General features: G+C 39.2%; 2 protein-coding genes across 4 annotated transcripts in view; one reads left to right on the top strand and one right to left on the bottom strand.

Moving 5' to 3' along the window:
* The first annotated feature begins 1122 nt into the window (after window positions 1–1122).
* LOC139630472 (telomeric repeat-binding factor 2-interacting protein 1-like) lies at window positions 1123–7412 on the top strand. 2 transcript variants are annotated; one of them, XM_071493947.1, is made up of 9 exons: window positions 1123–1242; window positions 2194–2439; window positions 3026–3171; window positions 3431–3645; window positions 4188–4280; window positions 4386–4944; window positions 5073–5176; window positions 6137–6571; window positions 6742–7412. In XM_071493947.1, exons 2-9 carry the CDS (start codon window positions 2210–2212, stop codon window positions 6961–6963), a joined length of 2004 nt encoding a protein of 667 aa, XP_071350048.1. In that variant the 5' UTR covers window positions 1123–1242; window positions 2194–2209; the 3' UTR covers window positions 6964–7412. The 2 variants fall into 2 exon arrangements, with proteins under 2 accessions (XP_071350048.1, XP_071350047.1); XM_071493946.1 differs by lacking the exon at window positions 1123–1242 and adding an exon at window positions 1372–1508 and having other exon boundaries at window positions 6742–7105.
* A 373-nt stretch (window positions 7413–7785) lies between these two features.
* Window positions 7786–23724, bottom strand: part of iffo2b (intermediate filament family orphan 2b) — a 28286-nt gene continuing 12347 nt past the window's right edge. Inside the window, exons 2-8 of one of the 2 annotated variants that reach the window (XM_071493949.1) lie at window positions 18262–18322; window positions 16298–16393; window positions 14663–14833; window positions 13558–13706; window positions 12804–12975; window positions 12561–12659; window positions 7786–11176 (exon numbers count right to left, since the gene is read on the bottom strand). In XM_071493949.1, the coding sequence (XP_071350050.1) occupies window positions 10943–11176; window positions 12561–12659; window positions 12804–12975; window positions 13558–13706; window positions 14663–14833; window positions 16298–16393; window positions 18262–18322 (982 nt within the window). In that variant the 3' untranslated portion in view covers window positions 7786–10942. Of the gene's footprint in view, window positions 11177–12560; window positions 12660–12803; window positions 13006–13557; window positions 13707–14662; window positions 14834–16297; window positions 16394–18261; window positions 18323–23724 lie in introns of both variants that reach the window. The other variant, XM_071493948.1, reaches the window with a different exon arrangement.

Genomic DNA, 23724 nt, shown 5'->3' with positions numbered 1-23724 from the left:
GGTTTAACTTCATGTAACCGCTATGAATTTCTTAATGAGGTGCTGAAATCAGGGCAAAAGTTATCCATCATGTCTCTCACAAGCGGCACCTGCCTCAGGGGGACAATCAACTGATCAGAAATAATATGTCCCACTGGACTTTCACTGTTTATGTGTTTGATTCCAGAGACATAATTTTTCTCTGCTGGAGTAACCTCAGTGCTCAGCTGGGTTGTTTATGCAGGAGGCTCGTTAGTTTGTGTACTTGTGCACTCTGACTGTGTGTGGTCCTGATCCTGTATATCATTACCACTGCCTGGAGAAACTGACTCAATTTTTATTTTTATTTTTGTTTACGTTACAGCACATATTGTATTTTGAACGTTTCAATATAATCTAATATTTTCCATTTTCAGGCCATATTTTTTAGCTCATGTGTTGCAAATAATTGGATTTTTGCAGTGCTTTCCCAAAAGTCTTTTGCAAAGATGTTATTGATATCTCACTATGGGAAAAGCACAGGTGTAAAACATAAAATTAATAAATTTATGGTCACATTGCTGTGCATGAAGTCACACTATAATTTATTACTGTCCCTTATTTAAGGGACATTCGATGGAGCCGCTGCTACTCTGACAAGTCAGTGTAGACAAAGGCCATTTTCACACCAGTTCTTGATGTACTTCATTTTTCTACTTCTTCTTCTTCATCTTTTTAAACTCTGGTTTCTGTTCTTTTCATGAATATGTGCTGGCACCATATCTTTTAAGTTTCAGTCAAGGAACTGTGGCTATTTCTCCAAATTTTAGACCATTAAGCCCATATTTTAGATGTAGTCAAAAGGAGTCACTGTGAAGTGCTGCATCCATCACTTCATTTTTATGGGTGCACAAAAGTGACATAGGAAAAAAAACAAAAACACATATGAGATTAGAGATATGAGATGAGATGTATTAATTTTATTAACGTATTGCTCACATATTTTAATCATTATTTTTGCATTCTTTTATTTTGTATTTTAGATTAAGTATTTTAGATTTCCAATTAATATTAATATCTAAATTCATATTTATTTTACTTTTAGGAGCCGATAAAAGAGACACAGATAAAGTGGCTTTGGATTGATTAGATTTGGATTGAATATTATAGATACACACAGAGGGGGGCGATAATGCCACATTAAGAGGAAGCAATTCGCCGAAGAAGAAAACATACGGAAGTGGGACTTGTTTTGTTTTTATTGACGCGGCGGGAAAGCTCACGGTAAATTTCACATGCAGTGCCCAACATAATATTAGTGGCGTTTTTTAAGTAAGCATAACATCATCTGTCTGGGCAGCAACTCCGTCCACATATCCGCCTCTAATTAGGCTACGTTGAAGCTAAAGGTGCTAACAGACTAGCTACTGTTACTGACGGGAACTTCCTACCAGGTGTTTGTTTGTGAGCGCAGAGGAAACGTGACTAAATATTATCTTGAATTATAATTTCATTCAGTTTTGTGTCGCTGCTGTTGAATCTGTTTCCCGGTGAGTTAACTGCTGTTGTTGGTTAGCTGTAATTCACTAACTTACAACTCTTAATAGCAGTGGTGGAAGAAGTATCTAGATCTTTTGCTAAAGTAAAACGTGTAATACACTGTAAAAATGCTCCATTACTAGTAAACGTTTTGCTTTGAAAATTTGACTCACGTAAAAATATGGAAGAACAATCAGTTAAATGTTTTTAAAGTATAAAAAATCAAATTTAACTAATGCAGAAAAATACCACCTGTGACTGTTGCACGATCACATATTACATATTACATCATTAGACTATTATTATTCATGGCATACATGCATGAATGTAAATGCAAGATATTACTGTTTTAGTTGGTTTAGCTATTTTTTTACTATTTTATATGGAACTGCAACTAATGATTATTTTCATTATGGATTTATCTGCTAATAATTTAAAAATTTAAATTATGTAAAAATTCAGAAAATAGTGAGAAATGTAATCCAATCAATAGTCAATTCTCAAAATGATTAAAAATTTATAAAAAATATTAAAATTATTTAAAGGAAAAGCAGGAAATCCTCACATTGAAGAAGATGGAATCATGAAATGTCAACAATATATAATATTTTCACATAAAGAGATGATTTAAACAACTATATAATTAGATTATATAAGAATTATTTCAGTAACATGTATGTATATCTCTTGCATCAGGTGAGACATTCTGAACATGTCGCCCAAACAGCAGGATGTGGCCAAATCTAATATCTCCCCAGTTCTCTTCTCAACCGTGGACGGTGAACCCATGTCTTTCTTCCTGCGACCGGGTCCTGTCAAACGCAAGCTCCAGCCGCTCATCATATCTGGAGGAGGGATGTTGTGTAATGTCCAGCAGCCAGGTGCAATCCTGCTGATTGACCCAGAGGAACGAGGCTCTATCTGTGAAACTACTGCTCACTGGTAGGTGCTGGCCTGGGATGCTGTTTACATTAGAGGGAATATAGCCACACATATAACCAACAGTAGCAGAGAATGACACGTGAACAGGTAAATAGTGGGGAAATTTGAACATGGAGCTGCCAGTTCCTAAAACATTTCAAGTTTTTAAATATGACAAATAAAATGAGTTTCAATTAAATGTTGCATTATTTTTGAATTGCAGTGTAAACGACTTTCTTGGTGAAAGGATAAAAGCTGTGTAGTGCTGCTTTAATAACACCTTTATCAAAGTATGTTTTATTCTGTATGGGGGGACCTTTGTCAGGTGAAAGACAGCTATTGTTACCAGTGGGTATATAAATGACTTGAGCAGAATATTCACTGCCAAGATTTATGACACTTTAATTATATATTAGTATTTTTTGTATTAAAAAAACTTACTGTATGCAGTTTTATTCCACATTTTTAGAAGCAGAATACCTTAGCACAGTAAAGCATTGCCATGTAAATGTACATGATCAGTGAAAGATTCAATTTGGCGTAAGTTGTTAAATTAGAAAAAAAAACTTAAACACAGAAATTAAACCACTGTTTGTTTTCTCCTCAGGTACGTGTCCACCCACTACATTTATGACTGTGTTGAGAAGAAGGAGCGGTTAAATATAGAGGACTACAGGTTAAATCCCGAAGTGGTCCCGAGACACTCTGCTAGACTAAACAACAGCAAAGAGGTCCCTTCAGGAGTTTTAGGAGGTATGATGTAAACCACATAATACTGCTTTTTTGTCAGGATTTATTCTGCCATAGATTCTGTATTGATGAGACTTGGTGATACCCAAAACTGTAAATAAAGTTGTTAAAGTCGAGTCTAATCAACTGCTTTTGTATTATACACACACACACACACACACACACACACACACTACACAACATACACATACACACTAGGGATATATGTATTTCTGTTTGTTTTAAATCTGTTGGTGTACTTACCGTCTGTCATTATTTTTAGGCAGGGTTGCCTACAGCCCTGAAGATGATGCAGCCATTTTGAGTTATGTCAGCAAACACAAGACTGAGACAGGAGGAAACCGGCTTTGGCAGGAGATGGAGAAGCAGTGTGTGACTAGTCACAGCTGGCAGTCAATGAAATATCGTTACAGAGTACAACTGGCTAAGAAACAGCCTGAGGTTGAGGAGGTGAAAACAGCAGAGGAAGACACCAAGGTAATTTACCTGGAGGGTGTTACCAGGGATTTTGTCATCCATATACGTATCATCTATAGTCATCATCTATGTATGTTTTCAATGTTACATTGAACATTATCCAAATAATAATTATTAGAAATTAATCTGTGCATTAGGCTTTTGTTGCTTTTATATTTGACTGGAAAATTCAAAGCATGTTCTCGATGGTTCAACTGTGTAAAGAACAAAAATGTTCTTGTTTTTTTTTCACCAAAAACTATGGTTGATGTCACAGAGGCTTTAGGAGGGAGTGTATTTTTTGATACAACCACTAGAGGGTGGCACATTAAAAAAAAAAAAACAAACAAACAAAAAAAAAAACTATTATACACTCTGCACTGTGACTTTAATCTTATTATTAAGATAATCATGAAAACTTATACAGTATAATCTAGCAGTCTTTCTTCACATACTCTCTACTGAAGTACAAATGAGGCTTTGGAATAGCTCCAGACTTTTCATTGTGTATTATTTATTCTTATAGAAATGTTGCCTGAAGCTTCTTATCTGTCTGCTTATAGGAGGCAGGAAATCAAGAGACAGATGTTCAGAAACCTTCCAGTGAAGATGCTGCTTCTCCTCAGACACATTCAGCAGAAACAGAGCTAACACAGGTACAGTAGACAGAGCACATAGGTATTATAGCCAATGATTCAAAGACTAACGCTTGTATGTGATTTAATAATGAACTGAGCAGAACAAGTTTGGTGTTTCTGCAGATAGATGAGCAGCTCGTACCAGCTGAAAGCACACAACCAGAAAATCTAGAGGCTGAAAGATCAAACTCCCCCCAGCCTGGAGGGCCTTGTTTGGACCCACAGACTGATGCTCAACCCATTCCAGCTGAGAGCACAGAGCCAGAAACAGCAGTGCTGCCAACAACCACCTCCCCACAGAAAGAAAGCGTGCCAGAGGACTCCCTGCAGTCCCTGCCCAACACTTTAACACCAAAAAGTCCAAAGCAGCCGAAGAAGAGGGCCTCCCCCGCGCTGGAACAGTCACAGCGTCGATTAACACGCAGGCAGCTTGAGCTTGAGATGTCGTCATCGCCTGAATCTTACAGCAAAAAACTCAGATCATCATCAACTGCTGCTGAAAAACTGTCATCATCTCCCCAGCCTGTAAAGAAAACTAAATTAGCCGTTCAACCTGCTGTGCAAAACCACACAGCAGACTCACCACCTTCTAAGAGAGCCAGGGGAGAGAGTGTGGCACCGGTGGCAGAGAGTCTGCAAGAGGAGAGTGAAGAAGCTGCCGTTTCTGAAACACCACATACAGGTTTGCCATTCCTCTGCAGACAGTAACTCATCTTAAACGAGCTTTTATACCACAGAGATTTCAGTATCATATTCTGTCAGGCAGAGTGCATGATCTCCTCTTCTCTGTCTCCATTGTACGTTTCTCAGATGAAGAATCTAACTCAGTGCAACAGAAAGCAGAGAAGCAAAAAGAAAAGAAAAAGCTGGGGATTCTGGAGTTGGCTACAAAGGAGTTTGAAGATGAAAGTGAGGTGCGACTACACTACACAGTTGGGTTTGAATGTCTGACAGATCTCAGGTCATCAGACAGTTTGTTCCAGAGAAGCTGGACCAAAGTATCTTATTATTATGGTCATAAAAAACACCCTCTGATGACCTGAGAGGTCTGAAAAATTCTATAGAGTATCAGTGTGGCAAAGACTTAGATGATCTGTCATGTTAAAAAGAGTTGATGGAAATAGTAATTCCTTTTTTGTGTCTGTATATGTCGTATCAAGTATAGCATTAGAAGCATATTGACTATATCATGTGTAGAGAAAACAGTACAGAATTTATATACTTTATTTAATTCTAGCTTAGTCATATTTACCCATCCATTCATCCCCTGAAAGAGATGTCATCATTCTACATGAGTATAGCATTGTTTATTTAAAAAAAAAAATTCTCCCAAAAGATAATGCTGTGACTTCATTATGAGCCCTATTTATCAGCATTTAAATTATCCATATTTAGTGGCATTTGAATTTAAATTGTTCCCATTTCCTGGTATTGTCTATTCACTGTTACAAATCTGTTAAAATTGCTCATTAATTATTAGTGAATAGAGATTCAGCAAGCAGCTTCAAAATACTCTTGAATGTGTCTTTTCATACCTTTGGTATGAAATTGTTTTTTGTTATGATGTTATTTTTAAATGTTTAATCAAATGGCAGTAGAAACAGTACATTATGATACATACTGTTAATGAAGACTATTGTATCAGTATGGGATTCAAATTCTTATTATTTTTATTGGTAACTGTAAGATTCAGTTGCTAACTGCAGATTGCTTTCTAGATTTATTTTTTATAAGATTTTAGAATAAATGAAAAATGGCAATCTCTATTTCCTAAATACCCATTATGGGCTTAAACACAGAGGCAGGATCAAAGAGCCATGTTAGTTTCATACAGCAGTATCATGAGTTGTTTATACTGTTGTGTTGTCTCTTAGTCTGCTGAGGACGAAGCTCCAGATCTCCACGACCCAACTGAAACAGCAGCGATAAAGCCCACATCAGCAGAACCCCTCCCCCCACCTTCAGACACAGCTGCAGGTCCTGCCTCCACACAGTCCAACCCTGAAACTGGACCCAGCCTCCAGGAGAAAGCGCAACAGAATCAGGCCCTCAGCAGTAACTGTGCACCAGAGACAGACTGCCCTGAACCTGCAGCTTCTGAGGCTGCCCACACAGCCTCCAGGGCCCACCTGTTCATATTCGACAATGAATCTCAGAAGGAAGACTCTCAGTCCCTTATTGGTGACAATACAACAGCTCTGTCTAAACCACCGCCACCAGCGAACAAAGATGCTGCACCTTCTCTGACTCAGGTCCAGTTAGAGGAGGACAAACAACGAATCAGAGAGCTGATGAACCAGACAAACCAGGTGAGCTTTCCTGTGTGTTGACGCACCTTTTTTTTTCTTATGTGATTTAGACTTTTCTCAAAAAATTATTGAACTGCCATTAACTAATTAATTGTCTTCTTGCTTGTTTCTTCCCCTCTCCGTCTGTCTGTTTCATCATTTCTAACCTCAATTCATGGTTTGTCATCTAGGACTTAGCTAGTGTGACCAAAGCCCTGTTGAAGTCCAGTGGAGACTTCTCTGCTGCGCTGGATCTGCTTTTGGATCCCTCCACCATTTCTGGACCATTTTGGAATCAACATGATGACGGTCTCCTGCTCTCTGCTGATCCTGTTGTCCTCCAACACCTGCAGGACAAATACAGTGAGGAGGAAGTGGCCAAAAGAATAGTGTTTCTCGAGGTGGAGAGATGAGAGAGGGGATCTAGACTTATAGAGCATTCACATCAATATTATCACAACACTGAACTAGTGTGAAATCAGCGAGTTAGTTGGCTGACTTTCATCATAGTTTGAATTTCCACGTCCATTCTGTTTCTTTGTCGGTGACCCTGATTCCTTCAACATGAAAACTGCAAATTCTGTGCTCCTTCCTTAGTTATGGCTTATTCTGACAAACCTTGAAGACATAAAATCTCAGATATTTGAGGACAAATAAAAATCCTATTAATGGTTTTTACATGAACTACATAGCAGCCACTGTGCCATGCTCTACTCAGTTGTTTAGGGACTCTGGGGGATCTTAATGCATTTTAGTATGAAAATACTCCATCATTTTATGTGTATTTTTAATGTTTCTGTTTATTTTCATTAAATTGCAAAAAATGTGTCATACTGTTTAATAAAATAGAGAGTCATCTTTGGTTTTTTTTGGTTTTTTTAAATGTGTGGTGTTTCACCAGTGAATCTCTGAACAGATTACATTGGGGTGGGTGAAAGACATTTCAGTCTCATTAAAAAGTAACCTGAATGTGTGGCAGATTTCATCCTTTCCAAGAAACACACTCATACATGAACTCATACGTTAACAGCTTCAACACACAAGCATCCACATATTGTACATTAACTATAAGACCTACAGTATAATGTGTGGCTTACTTCAAGTACAACATAAACTATAGATTATATTAATGCAAACAAAAACCACTGAGCACATGAAGCCTACTCTAGATATCAAAGAGGAATATATTGAATTTAACTTATTAAAAAAAAAAAAAAACAAGAAGCAAATTAGTCTTGATTTTTATCCAATCCACCATTTTATTTCATTTTACCCCAATATCAATTGACTACATTCATAATTTTGAAACAATCAGCCCCAGACCCACATGAATACATTGTATCACTAGTGTAATAAAAAAAAAGAAAAAGAAACGTAATTAAATTAACCAACCACTTTAAATGGATCAACAGGATTTGACCTGTGATGCAAATGAAACACAAAAGACCAGTATCCGATACACATCAGTAGATATTACCCAAATATGGCCACAAGTATTGCTGCACCTTTTTATCTCCCAGTTGTGTTTATGAAACTAAAAGTGATAATGACAGCAAACAGGTATGCAAGTGAACATGTAAAACTGTGTGTTGACACAACAGTTAACATAACCATATAATCCCAGTGCAACGCTGATAAAAACCACTCGTATAAAACCTTTTTAGTATGAAACATTCACATCCACCAGGACCTATTTCACATACACCTAGGTCACATACAGGTAAGAACCTGTTTAGTAAAGCAAAACATACCAAGTTCTCCATGAAGTAACAGCACACCATATATCCCTGGATTTAAAAAGCTACATTTTTTTTTGCTCAGCATTTACTCTTAAGGTCTTTAGAGGATGCCTCCAATCAAGCTACATTCAACAAGAAGGGTTGCTACAGTATTTTCAACTGATATATCTGGAATCTGACCTGCTTCAAGTGATGGGAGAGTGGCGATAATACACTGAATGTCCAACAGTTTGCAAGAATGAATGACTCTGCAAACTAACACATCTGTGGTAGGCCTGTACAAATACTGAGACTGAGTTAGTAGGACTCATAGCTTGATTTACATCTTTGTCGTACGTTACTGTACATATTTGCTTTGGCTGGCTGGTTAGTGTGATGGTCAGAGTGATGTGAAAGACGGCATAGTGTGTTGTTAGACCTGCTGTTTTTTGGATGTTACAGCCATACAATCGATAAATAATGTGTTTGATGTCACCGCTGCAAAGTACAGTACCAATAAACGAATGGCTCTTTGATACTTATCAGGCTGGTTTTACATCAACTCAAACAAAAAAAGCATGTGGCATTTCTCTGTGAGTAACACTGTTCCTCACTCTTGTCTGATATCGTCAATTGGTTTTTATTATGGGTGATCTGATGTGGTCAATAAATGACCAAACCATGTGGAAAAAGTTTAATATTACATAAAATATAATAAAAGCTGAATATGGCGACATTATCACACCTTTTGGTTAACATAAAATGATTAAAAACTGTGAAAAATACATTTTCTGCCACAAATACAATTAATCAATGATTAGGATAGACACTGTTTTGATTAAAAACTTAGCGCACAGTCTGCATTGCAGCTATTTAATTCAAAAAATAATGGTATAAAAAAAGATCCGTAGCTCTTTTTCTCCACAGAAACATGCTGAAATAACAAAAGGCCTGTATTTTAACATTCTGCTTCTGTAAATCTTCAAGATAGAAGTAGCACTTAATCTTTGATCCAGCAAACCATACGTACATAATAATACAAAGAGGTGATAAAAAGATCACTTCTGTCCCCATGCGCTGATCAGTTTCTACGCTAATCCAGTGGAAGCCCTGAAAAGCGAAATTGTGAGACATCTCAAACTGTTGCAAAAGACTAATATGAACAAAAAGGCCTCTGGGGTATACGATCACATGCCTACAGCTCTCTATGTACAGTCTGACACTTGTAGCCCCAATTCAGAAGACACAAAGCAGGATGTGCCACCCATCTGGAACAGAGTCCCCTGCAGAACAGCAGGAAAATTATAGTAACACCAAAAATAAACAAATAAATTTTTCTCCAAAATACAGTGAATAAAAATTATGATTGTGTATGAATGATTGCGTGAAAGGGAAACTTTTCAAAATGATTCCTTTGGTTTTTCTAACAAGGTTTCAGAGCCTTGTTTGGCTTCGATAACTTTAATTTATTTGATTTCTTTCATAAAAACAAATGCATTTTGGACATCTAAGATGACATGTCTTGATGTGTGCAAAATAAACTGTACAAGATGAAAACAATGTTTCCCCAGTAAAGTAGATCTGAATCAGAACAATGCACTGATTGTTTTCAATATTGTTTCAATAACAAGTAGCATCTATATTATCATGAATAAAGATTTTTGTCCCTTGTTGAGGGGGGCGCTGTTCCAGTTTTTTTTTTTTACTGTTGGTGTCCATGAAAAAAACAAATGTCCCATACATAAATTTTATTCACACTTAAATGCACACAAAAAAAACACCTCTCAAAATGATACATAGAAAACACCTGCTTTGCTTAAAAGGCTAATTGTATTGGTTTTAAGAGAAATGATGAAGGGTGAAAGCCAGTCTGAAAGTAAGGCCAGCTAAATTGCATAGAACTTCAGTAGTGCACTGATGCATCAAAAGGCTGTGCTCCTTTCCTCTGTCAGCTTTGGCAACCCTGCAGAGTTCCCTCAGAAACCACCAGAACTCCAACACCATTTGTCTCCACTTCTTGTTTTGTCTCCTTGGCAGAAGACAATCTGGATCGCAAACAACCCCACCTGGACTAAAATAATACAAAAACAAAACAGTATTCCAAACAAGGGGAACTGACTTTCTGCATCTAAAATGAATATTAAAATTCAAAAGATGGATGTTTTTTATTTTCTGTGAATAATGTATCTGTTGTTCACCGAACAAGAAGCACAATATGTACTATTTTCAATTCCTTTAGAAAAAAAGGACTTTAATAGGGTAAGAATTTGTAGAAAATACTTCTCAGCCTGTTTAAAACATTTGAGAATTTCTTTTTCTCTCCCAAAAAATGATGTGAAGCTCTGGACAAGAATCCAGCGAGGCAGCAGTGAGGAAGAAAGCACAGCTCGGACTCTATATGCACCCTTTTTCTCTTTGTGAAGCAAAGACACCACCTCCCCGCACCCTGACATCCCCATCCACCACCACCACTTTCTAAACAACAGAAATAGTATAAAAGCACCAGTTTTGGGCCCGCGTCAGTGAGCATGACCACCAGAACTTAAACAGGTCAGACAGGCCCAGATTTAAGTTGGTCCCCCTCTCTAGGAGGGTGGAGCTCTATACACATTTAACCCCCGTGACAACAAGGGGTGGTCAGGATGAGTTGGGACAAAGCCCGGTTATGCAGCCATCAACTGACAGAGACTTCGGCCTCCACGTCCTTGTCCGAAATCTCGTCCTGGATCTCATCTGTGTTCCCTGAGTCGCTGCTGGCCACAGAGCTGATAGAGGGAGAGTTCCTGCCACCTTTAATCATCCGTCGACAGGTCTCCATCTGCACGTCCAGGCCTCTCTTCATGCTGCACATCTCCATGTACTCATGCAGATGTCTGTTCATGTCACTCTTTGCTGTGGCCAGTTCCATCTAAAAAAAAGACAATGGATAAAACATAAAGAGGGGGAATCCTTTATGTTAATTCCTTAAGAAATGCTCCTACCTTCTACATAATTTCCCTTTTCTTAATTCTGAATATAACAAGTGGGTATGTAATAACTGTATTAGCTAACACTTTCTCCATTTCCCTTATATTCAACAACAAATTACATAGCCCTTTAATGGAAATTATTCTAGTAATAACGACACTTAATAGCTCACTTTTTTTTTTTTTTTAAAAAAAGCATTTTAAATAGATATTTCCCTTGACTTAGGTAAAAAAGTTAATATCTATACAAAATAAATTTAAATGTATTGAATTGGTATGGCTTGTAAAACCTAATGTGCACAAAGAATTTAAAACGGTGTACCACAAGGATCCATTCTTGGGCCTCTTTTGTTCAACCTGTGTATGGTCTTGGCCATATCATGCAAGAGCTCAAGGTGGCTTTTCATAGCTATGCAGACAACACACAGATTTATTTAGATCTTTAACACAACCGATGTTGGTTGATTGACTCTTTGAGTCTGTGCCTTCAAAATCTGAATGGCTGGATGCAACAACACTTACTTCAATTAAATAGAGACAAGACTGAAATAGTGCGATTTGGGAACAAAGAAGGAAGATTTCAACTTAGTGCCTCCCTGGAGTCCATAGTATTAAAGACTTCAACCCATGTTAAAAATCTCAGTGTAAACTTAGATGGGGATCTTAGTTTGAATGACCACATCAAAGCTATAACTAAATCTGCCTTTTGGCATCTCAAAAACATCGCTAGGGTTAGTGAGATTGTGTAATCAGGATTTAGAGAAACTCATTCATGCCTTTATATCCTCCAGAGTTGTCTATTGCAATGCTCTCCTCACTGCTGTACCAACTAAGACCATTAGACAGCAACAGCACATTCAGAATGCTGCTGCAATTTCCCACCCTGATAACTTTCATACAGCACTTGAGGGAAGTGAGTGAAAAGATGGAATATTATCCACACTCAATGTATAAACAAATATATAATTTCCCATAACTTAAATCCTTTTTTTCATGACCAAGCAATGTCTGTGTATACATGAAAAAATAAAAATAAATAAATAAAAAAAATCACACACACATATATATATATATATATATATATATATACATTTATATACAATGGGACTGGGCGACAATTCAATATCTGTATCTGTTATCAACTGTAAGTGTAAGTAATTATTATTATATTATACTATATTATGTTATAATTGTACAGTTCTGCTGCCTGAATAAAAGATTCAAAGCAAATTCTAATAAACAAATAAAAAACTAAGTACAAAATGAATTATGTAAGGTCTTGTTTTATAACTGATTCACACACAAAAACACATATAGATTGTCTACCTCAATCTGGCCAATGGTCTCCTGGTACTCCTGCTCTCTGGTCTTAAATAGTGACTCCGTTTCATCAATGAGGCTGCCAAGACTTCCATCCTGGGAGTCCTTAGAGAGCACAGACAGAGGCCTCATTCATCATGCATGAGGAGATGTCTTACACAGCATCCATAGCAATGATCTACACTCTGACTTGCATTAGCCTGAAAACCATATAGTGTGCAAAGGACCATAAATGCAGAGAGGACTCACTGGATCAGCGGCTTCACCGTTGCCTTCGCAGGGGGTGATGGATGTACAGGTTGCTGCAGCCATGGCGCACGGCACGTTGTAGTTCGTGAAGTCCTCCCACAGCAGCAGAGTCTCCTCGTTTTCCTCCCATGTCAGACTGTCACAGTCGTCGTCGATTTCAAATGTCTCGCGCCTGGCAACAAAGGAGTTATCTGAACAATGTCTGTGTAGGACAAGGACAGAGAATGGAAAGAAGAAGAGAGAGGGAGGAGAGGGAGGAGAAGTATAACAGCCACCAGATGCAGCAAAGGTCATGCGCTTATACAGATGATGAAAAGAAGGAAAGGAAAGATTTTATAGAAACCAAAAGCAGTCAAGCATACTATATGGTCAGCAACTGAAAGCTTGTTTTAAAATATTTTAGGGGTTAGTGATTAGTAAAAAGGTTTATCCAAAACAGCAAATGTGAAAAATGTTAGACTGGATTCAGAAAATAAGCACTGTGGCCTCAACAGAGCAAATGAATACCCACAGTATTAATATCTGCTGGGTTTTGCTGAGTGAGCGAGCAGTGTGTTAGATGCACCACTCCATATAAACGCTAGAGGGAGATGAAGGAATACACAGAACAATTCCATCACAACAACTTTGCAGGAAACTACTGTGCTGGTATGGCGCAACTGCAAAGCATATGCAGTTTCATTCAAGGCAGGGAGTGTTTGGTTCTGGTATGTGTATGTTGCTGGTGCATGTGTGCGTGTGAGATGTCGCTTACAGCTGGTTGAGCATGCGTTTCATTTCGTCCGTGATGTTGAGTGATCCGGGGACCTCCTCCTCCGAAGGGCTGGGCTCGGCATCCATCTCTGAATTCTCCTCATCCGACACCACTTTACGCTCTTTCCTTCTGCAGCAAGCCATGGCCCCCTGCGAAGCACACACAGAAACATGAGCACACACCCAACATGAACCTGATGAACCTGAACCCTGAGGCAAAATGCGAAGAAGACAACTGGTGTCTAGTGTGGTTATTTATCTTTCACCTTATCTGTATCCCTAAGCCAGTAAGAATACTTTACTGGCTTAGGGATATGAGTGCTGGTGAATGCTGAACATGCAGCATTTTCTTTAATTTGTTCATTTAACTTGTAAAATGACAGAAAGAAGAAATGAAACAAATGTAATGTATATAGGATGTGTGGCTAAAGCTAATTTGCAGTCCTCGTCTCTGGTTCAGATTTTAAAATCAGGTTAAAACAACTAAACAAACAAGTGGAAAGTCAAACGTTCATGTGTCTATGTATGTGTTGTGCATACTTATCTACATTGGTCTATCGATGACACACTTGTATTTTTCTTGTAAATAGTGTAAATTTAAGGCAGAGACCTAAAAAAACATATGACATAAAAAGAGAAGCCTCCAACTTGATTCGCAGTGGCTTGATACTTGGGCTTTAGCCAGTAATGTCGGCGCAATGTGATAACCTTGTGTGCAGCGAAGTAACATCAGCATTTCACTTTTCCGTGTGTGTGTGTGTGTGTGTGTGTGTGTGTGTGTGTGTGTGTGTGTATTTGTGTGTGTGCATGCATTTGCAACAGTCACTGCTGTAAGTATACTGAATGTGTATGTTTGCATGTTTGACAGTGTATTTGCGAACATGCAGACATGCATTCCTGCGCCTTTACGGGGGGGTCACTCGGTACATGATGATCGGCTGATGAAAAAGCAACAAAGTCACGGCACACTATCAGCCACTGGCGGCTCTGATTTCATTTACAGAGTGCTGACTGTTTCCCTCACAAAAGAATTCATATGTTTTCTGCCATTCCTGTCAGCTCCTCTGACAAACTGTGGAGCAGCAGAGGGATGGATGCACGCCCACCTTCTCTGGCAGCGACCTGACTGGACTGACGTTGAACATCTTTGACATGTCCTCCGAGTTGCGTTGCTGAGCCACATCGCACAGTTTGGCCGTGATGTCGATCCGCCTGCAGATGTCCATGTCCACCCGCCTGGCTTTCTCTTGAATCTTCGAGTCCAGGTCAGTCATTTGCTGCGTGGAGATGGATGGAGATTTTAAAATGACATATGCAACTCAAACACCTTCTAACACTGCATAAACTGCAGTATGTGACCTTGATTCAAATGTTTAAGTTGACTGATACCAGCTGATTGTTTTATGGTCATATTACATCTTTCAGTTAGTTGCTGTCAGTTAACTCACCTCCATACAGTGCTTGTCCACTGAACATTTAATCCACTTAGTGATGATTTATGTAGCTACATGTTTAAGTTTCATATCAAATTTATTTATTGTTTTAGAGAGCAAAGGGTATTCCACCCATCTTCAACACTAAGGTCAGTTTACTTGAAAAGGAGTACTACTCAGTCAGAGAAAACTGTTAATGTATAATGTCCTCTGTGGCTTTGGTGAGAAAAAATAACCCCAGTGATGTCATCGGGGTCATTTTTCCCTCGGATATGGTTTGAGACTTCAAATTTATAACAGAAATTAGTTTTCTACTGAATAAATAAATAAACAAAGAATTCTTATTAATGTGTTTTCTGTTTTAAGTATGTACTTGACCATTTGGCTAGGATACACTTGAATTTTTTTTCTCAACGTAGCTTAGCAGGTTAAATAAAATTATCTTAAAAAAACATAATAAAACTTCCATCTGTTTACAATACTTGCATCTTATTTTGTCAACATAAGAAATATTCAAATACATCTGTTGGAATCTGTTGGAATAAGACTTGATGGGGCAGATACGGACTCTGCAAACATCTCACATACATTATTTCCTCCCTAGTTTTAGACCACCAATTTCTCTGGACAAGGGGGTCACAACCATAGCCACAAAGTACGGGATGTCTAGCTGCTACTTCTATAGATAAAATAATCTACACATCCTAAGAGATCCACTGCTGCTACGTCACTTACCTGTCTCTGGATTCACACATTGAGGGTGAAGTAAAGCACAGAAAATAACATGAAAAATCTACAATGTACAAATGCCCAAGTGAAGATAAGCAGCATAAACAAAAACATTATCTGGCTATATTTATCCCTGAGCAAGCACAAGCTGTGACTGGGCCCACTGCAGTATATTACAGCTGTATATCACACTAGAGCAGCCCTGCCAGGGAACAATACAGGGCTGTACAGAACAGGAAATGCTCTTGATCTACAGCTGCTATTTGAGCTATTTTCAATGGACGCTTGTTTTAGAGGCTTTCTGGCATTATACTGTATATTTTTCCTGAATCCAAATAAGGAAGGAAGGGTGTGTGTGTTAAGTATTGTTCCTCAGACCTGTCAGAATTACAAGACTCATCAGTGATGTTTAGGAATGTGCAGGACAACAGTTGTACATGCTGAAACATTGCTGCTGGAACGATTAACACAAATGCTTTAAGCATGGGAGTCAACCTAGCACTTTTTGTACAACGTGAAAGCTTTGTCAGACTTGGGGAAGTAATAATGACATCACCCTGGCGCTGAACAAATACTTACATCACTCATCAGGCTCTTGAAGACCACGAGTTCAGCCTTCAGTCTGTCCACCTTCTCGCTCAGCTCATCCTGGATCTCTGATGACTCCTTGGCACTCTGAGTGAAGGACACATGAAGGTAAATAAAGGTGCTTATGAGGTTAGTGGAACCACATAAACTCTGCTTACTAAAGTTTGTGAATTAAATTTGTTAAATCACCACTTCTAAACTGGTGTAAATCTTTATAACAAACATGTATAACACACATTCGCTAGGTTTAGGTTTATATACAACACTGTAATGCATCTGCGAAAGCAGCACAACTTATCTGACTTTGCCAGGGATACAACAATAAAGCCCTGAACTTATTTCCATTATTGTCCCTGGTGTTTACACAGTCCACCAACCAACAATTGATAAAAGCATGAAAGTAAAAGTGTCAAACACAAATTAAAAGGAGTCAACATCATCAAAGACATTGGTTGTTTGACACAGGTCAAGATGTAAATATCCTTGGATTAAAATGTAGCTACAGCCCCAGTAGAGAAAAGACTGATAAGGCCCATGTAGGCAAATAAAGCTTTTATGCTGTTTTATATGATCATGTTATACTGTTTTATATGGTTACTGTCTGGCTCTGTACCCAGAGGTCGTTGTTTAGTTTCCTCTTCATATTTACCTGATGCAAATGTGGGCCTTTACAGAAAGCATGAAGTGATACAAAAGATGTTTTGTAGCTGTAGCTACCTAAAGGAAGGCACTGTACTGTACGTTAACATACACAGAGGTAGATCATTAGTGAATTAGTTCCAATGGGCTGAAATTTAAAGGAACAGTTTGACTTACTGAGAAAAGCTTATTTGCTTTCTTTCCAAGTGTTAGATGAGAAAATTGATATGACTCTTGTGTCTGTATGGCAAATATGAAGCTAGTGCCAGCAGCTGGTTAGCTTAGCTTAGCATAAAGACAAGAAACAAGGGGAGACAGGTAGCCTGGCTTTGCCCAAAGGTAAAAATCCACTTACCAGCACCTGTAGGGTTCACTAATTAATTAATGTTATATCTCATTTGTTTAATCTGTACAAAACACACAGAGTAAAAATATCAAGTTATTCTTTTAAAATAATACAGTCACTGCCAGGCCTCACGTTTGTGGTCTCATAAACATTAACCTAAATAACTGAGCCCTAATTGTAAGATAACTGGCTTTTCTTCTGAGTTTTCAAAATAAAACTATTTTGGTTCTGTAGTATGTCGACACATGGTAACAGTCCTCTGGCTCCGGGCCCATAACAATAACTGGCTGTTTTTATTGAATTTACTGTGCGAGCATATTTCCGGCTCTCCCATACACAGCCACATCTGCCTGTGTGCTCTGAAAGGTTGAAGCCCCCCCCGGGAGGATGGCACTCCACCTCTCTATCTGGGGTTTTGCTGACCCAGAATCCAAGACAAACACGCATGCTGTCACAGATCGATTTGTGCAACAGCAGATAGAGGGAAGGATGTCAACTAGATGAGGTGCTCACACCAGCTGGGTTGGTGTACATGTTGTGATATAGCCCCAAGGTGTGACACTTTAAATTGATTTTGCCTCTACATCCATTTCTGTTTGCCTGCGCTGCACACAAACATAATGGGAGACTGCTGGTGAAATTTGATGTTTATATCTGCATCTAGGCCAGCTGACTCCTCTTGATGGGTTTGTAATATGGTTTTTCTGATCTGACACACTTCCTCCTGGCTGTCCAGCAGCTGCTTCTAGTCAAGCTGTATTGGGTCCACACAGCATAGAGCACCATGAGGAACTGAGCTATATTTAACTGCTCATACATGTGCTGTAGTGGCTATTTAGAAAATGTATGTGTACACACGCTGCCCCTCAGATCTTATTTGCACTCCTTATCTGCATGTGGTAGATGAGCTTTCAAAGGTCTGTGCATGAATATGTTAATGGTATATATTTTATAGTTTATGTTTCCCAACCTGCTGCAGGGATTCCACCGTGGACTCCAGCTGCTCCCGTTTGGACAGCTCCTCCTCCCATCTGCAACACAGAGCACAGAGTTGGGTCAGTTACTGCTGGCCCTGGTCCCCTGGGGGCCACTAGACAGGGTAATGGTACTTTTGTGGGGATAATACTCCCATCTCTGATTACAAAATGCCCTTGACAGTGTGGGTTCACACCCATTTCCCCCTCCTATTTCCTATCTTTTGTCTCTTTTTTCCTTTGTACAGTCATCTTTACAACCCCACTGCCTCAATAAAAGTTCCGTCCTTCTCCAAATACAACAAACATTGCTCATGAATAGTGTCTCAACCTTTGAGTGACTGCAGAGGGACATGTGAGCTTGAACACACCCAGAAGGGTGGGGTATCTTTGCTGCAGCCTGAATTCCTTCATGCTTTCTGCCTCATCCCTCATGAAATCACAGGAGTAGGAAATCTGTTTACAAGATCTCACTGGCAACAGCTCAAAGCACAAAAATCTCCATTCATGCTTTTGACAGAGATAAAAAAAAACCTAGAGATACAAAGTTAACATGTACTGAAGCTATCAACCCGAGTACAACGCCATTCATAGCAATCCCAGTATTTACTGAAGATAAGATTGAATTATTCATCACATCATAGTCGCCAGTTGGGCAGACAAATCACGCACACACAGAAACAAGCAGCTCACATTATTGGTTAAGGACATTTGCAAGCAACAGAAGATGACAATAAAGAGTCTAGCGGCTGTGTGCTTCAAGCTATGGCAATGTTTACATGCTGGTGTTAAGCAGGTATTGTGTTTACCATGTTCACCACCTTGGTTTAGTGTCTTAGCATGCTAATTCTAGGTAATCAGCTGAGGCTGATGGGAATGCTATTAGTTTCATAAATCTGTTGTTAGCCTGTGACCTGATAATGGCACTAGATGAAAAATCAAGGGATGACAAAAGTTCAACCTGAGGGAGATGTGATTGTAATGAGATTTTTCAGTCTAGACAAAAGTGGGGTATGAGAAAAAAAACCAACCAACATTACTATTCCTAAAGCCATGCCAGTACTGTAGCTAAAAATAAAGTGCCAGACCCCCCACCCCCCACCCCACCCCCTACTGGCTGGAAGCTATGATTAGCAACACAGTTCTATTTTCCTCTGGTTATGGGTCATATCACTTCTCTACACCATGGCAGCCATGTATAAACAAAATTAGGAGCCCCTTTAATTACATTGCAGTATGCATCACACTCGAGGCACAGAGGACTCAGCCTGTACTGCATCAGTCAGTTTAGCACGCTCCTAATACACACTCATCTGCTTCCCTGGGAGATGAGATAGCCGGCATGCTGAGTCACGGATGCTTCCCAAAAGACTGTACGAGGTTCAGAATGGACAAGGAGCTCATTCAGGAAAATGAAGTAACTGCGCAGTTTCAGACATTCATGTGATGGTGAGCCACTGTGGGCCACATGCATGGTGACGGTGGATGATAAAAACAGAGGGGGTTTCTGTGAGCGAGTGTGTAGGGGAGAGAGAGACTGGGTGAGCCGGTGGGAAAATGTTTGCGTGCTGGTGTAAGGTAGCACATGTCTGGGTATATATGTTTACTGGAAGGGAGCGAGCTGACATCTGATGACCACCATTGACTTCTGGGACATTAGCTTACCCATAGGCATTACCACGGAGACACACAAACACAGCCAGAAGTCACTTCTGTACCACAACATGCGTCACTAGAGAATTCACTTTCTCAACAAAACTCAGCTTGTTTCCATTCAGGACCCCCTAAATGTACACTGTCTAATTAGAGAGAAGTATTCCTTGGCAGGGCGTGCCAGCTCGCACTGTGATTGAAGCCTTGTTCTGAAAATGCTGGCAGTGCTGCTTTCCTGTGACCACAACACTCCGCCAGTCTGCCGCAGGACTCCGACTGAGGTCACTGGAGTTCACAACTGCATCACATCCTCTGCAGACACAAATTCGTTTGTCACAGCATCTGCATCACTTGTGTTGTCACTTCCTGAACGGCCTAAACAACTTTTTCTGTCGTGGGTGATAACTGGACAACATAATTAAGTCGACCTACTGATGCAGGGAAAGCCTATCTCTGTCAATGATATTTCAAGGCTATTTATGTCATCTATCAAAGGTAATGGAGTCAATGGAGCAGCAACTGCTTCCACATTATTTGGAGCAGTTACAATTTAGCAGCCCATAAAAGTCAAATGGAAAATCACAGACTGTTTTCAAGCATCCAGATATGAAAAGCCAATCCAAACAAAGATGACACTACAGCACAGCAAAGGTATTCAGTCTGGCCTCTCTGCCATAGCTGTGGCTCTGGTTTTCCTGTACCTTTGGCGTGACTCAGTCAAATGAACACACCCGGAGTCTCCTTACAAGGACAAAGACAGCAGGAGGGTTGGAGCCTGCATCCACTCACAGACATCTGTTTACTGTGAGATATTTCCTCTGAAATCTTGCACTAATAAATCCAAAACTGTGGTCTTACACACGTGTTAGCTCAGCCTACAAAGCCAACTGAGATTGCAGCAATAAAAAAAAAGTGGTTTCTTTTTCATTTTTAGGGCAAAACCAACATTTAATGAAGTTGTTTTATAAGAGCTACATGAGGGTACTTTCACTTTTACTTCTTTTCGAGAAAATTAAAAGCTTTTAGAAGAATGAATCATCTGTTTGTTTAATCATTTATAACATTACATCCAATCCAATCTAATAATGAACAGGTAATTGTTTTCTTAAAGTATGGCATCATTAACTGAGGTAGCACTTAAGTAGAATTGCTCAAATGAAAAGAATGAAAAAAAGAAAGAAAATTTCACTTTTCAGTGGATGCAGAGAGATCACAACTGTGTTTTGTGATGCACGAAAAACACTGATTTAAGAGGAAACTGCAACACTGAGAGGAGAAAAATGAAGTGTCTCATATCAAACAGACATTTTCTCATACATTTTTTTGTCCGGTGAACAATAGCATTCCAGCGGCGCTTGCCAACTAACACTCCCTGCCTTGTGTGGTATGTCTGGGAGTTACGCTTGCATGCAAGCTGCCTCAATGTTTTCCCGTCACTGCGCCTGAGGACACACACATGCATGATCTTGATTCTTGATTCTTTTCAATGACAGTGGTCATTGTGTTAGTTTAATGGCTCATAATCACTAAACCTTGAAGCATGATTCATCTTTGCCAGAATCAAAGAGGGGAAAGTGACTATCAAATGATTACCCACTACTTATCTGATGTTCAAATTCAAAAGTTCTTACAGAATGACCACTATACAGTTATGAACAGGCTGTAAATACCAAAGGAGCGGAGGGAAAACTTTGAGGTGTGGTTGCGGCTCATTCCACAAATCCTCTGTTGCTCACAGCAAATAAAAAATCTGAGTCAGATAGCACCCTCTTTAAACTGCATGATGCACTGGAAAGTTTTATCTAAAGTAGAATTACTTCGTAACCAGACGTCAGATTACGAGCTCAAAAACTGATCCTGTGTATTAGAGCAGATTAACACTAAAATACATAAATGTAGAAGTCATATTACACATTACATATTTTTTATATGCTTTTTATATGCTGAAGAGTAAAACGTTTGCTCTTATTTACCTTTGTCACCTTACTGAAATCTTTTCTCTTGTCCCCTGATTGTGTAATTTACCTAGCAACTATGTATTTACAGTATATTGTACAGTATGACTGTTGTGATGCATGTCCATATGAAGATCATGATGATTATGATGATGATGATGATGACAGTGTTAAAATACCAACATTTCTGAAAACCATTGTCTTTTTGTTATGTTTTTCTTCAAAAATGTCTTAAGGGTTTATACAGGAAAAAAAGGGTATGTACTTTTGGCAAATTACCAAAGGGTTAGGAGGTCTTTATAAAGTGAATGGAAATAAATTATTATTGTGTTGTCATAATATTATCACATCCCACTGATAAGTATTTCTCACCATAAATAGTAGTAAAACTTATCTCCACTAGGTGTTGTATTGTAAATAAAAATATTAATCTGCTTTATTTCCATGTCAGTAAAGCATTCATTTAATTTTCCTTGTAAATCATCATGCATCTATTCTAAAACAAGACTGCAAAATAGACCTAAGTTGAAACTGTATAAAGAGATTTTAATAGCACCATTACAATTAATTCTCATGAGGGCATGCAATAGTAAAACAGGAAGTGTTACATGATAACCGATTGAAGGATCAATACATCAGGCTACATGCAGGACAAACACTCCCATTCAGCTCAGCCGCTCACATGAAATGAGGCCACTGACAGCTTTGATAAATCATGTCTGAGAGTCCAGAGCGCACGTGATTCCTCCCCTTGGAGCTCTATAGGCGTCTGTATAATGTCCTCTCCATGACAGCAGCATTCCCCATCTTCTACATGCAATAATACAGTGCACAAGTGGGCCCCATAATTCACTTTCAGCACAGATTCTTCCAACAATCTTGGCTGGATAGGAGGAGCGTGATAGGAAGGAACATCTGTAGCACGCTGATGTGAAATAGTGAGTAATGTGATGCTTTCCTCGGAGGAAAAAGGGGGCGGTATGACTATAGTAGGTCATCGATTGAATGTCATGATGCTCCGTAATATACAGCCTCCCAAGACCCCACAGAGAAACATGTGTGCTAATGATTCATGTGAAATGGATCGTGCTGGCGGGTAAAGCAGCCCAGCAGCCCAGCGTCTGGCTTCTCAGGAGTCTCTGCTGACGAGACAACACGCCAAAGTCAGAGCTCATTTCATTTCTTTGCTCCAACTAACTCCACCTCGCTCCCTGACCTCAATCCATTTTCATAACACAACCACGCACAGACACACAAACCAGTTTGTCCTCCATCACCGCATCTTCTCAAAGCATCAGTAAGTAGAAATGGTGACAATAACCTGCATCACATGTGCAGGTTGATTATTTCCGGGTTCACTCCATCGTGTAATCTGCACACAGTGACTCTCTGCTTGATGTTCCATAGACATGGTCAGTCTTAAATATAGACCTCCTAACCCAGACAGGACACAGACACCACCAGGCCAAGCACGAGGACTATCGGTGTTGCTAAGTGACCACAGACATTTTCCCGAGCCACCATTATCATTGGCCCTCAGGGAGAGACCAAATATTGTAGTAGACAGTGTTAAACACACTATTTGTGATTGTTTATTGACTCCTCTAAAACTAGTTTTCCATGTTTCTTTTTTTTAAGTCACAGATTATAAAAGCATTATAAATTAAATTATGAAATTATTGGCATTAGAGCACCGTAATATTACTGGGTAGGGCCTCCTATTGCTCTCAAAACAGTCTTAGTTCTTCCTGGTAAATATTCCACAGGATGTTGTAAACAATCCTTTGAGATTCTGCATGTTGACATGATTGCATCACATCATTTCTGCAGTTTTGTCATTTGAACATTCAT

This window comes from Trachinotus anak, unplaced genomic scaffold (assembly GCF_046630095.1).
Source record: "Trachinotus anak isolate AG129_WGS33_773 ecotype Australia unplaced genomic scaffold, CSIRO_AGI_Tana_v1 ptg000013l, whole genome shotgun sequence".
Taxonomy (NCBI): domain Eukaryota; kingdom Metazoa; phylum Chordata; class Actinopteri; order Carangiformes; family Carangidae; genus Trachinotus; species Trachinotus anak.
This window is presented reverse-complemented; position numbering and strand designations above follow the sequence as displayed.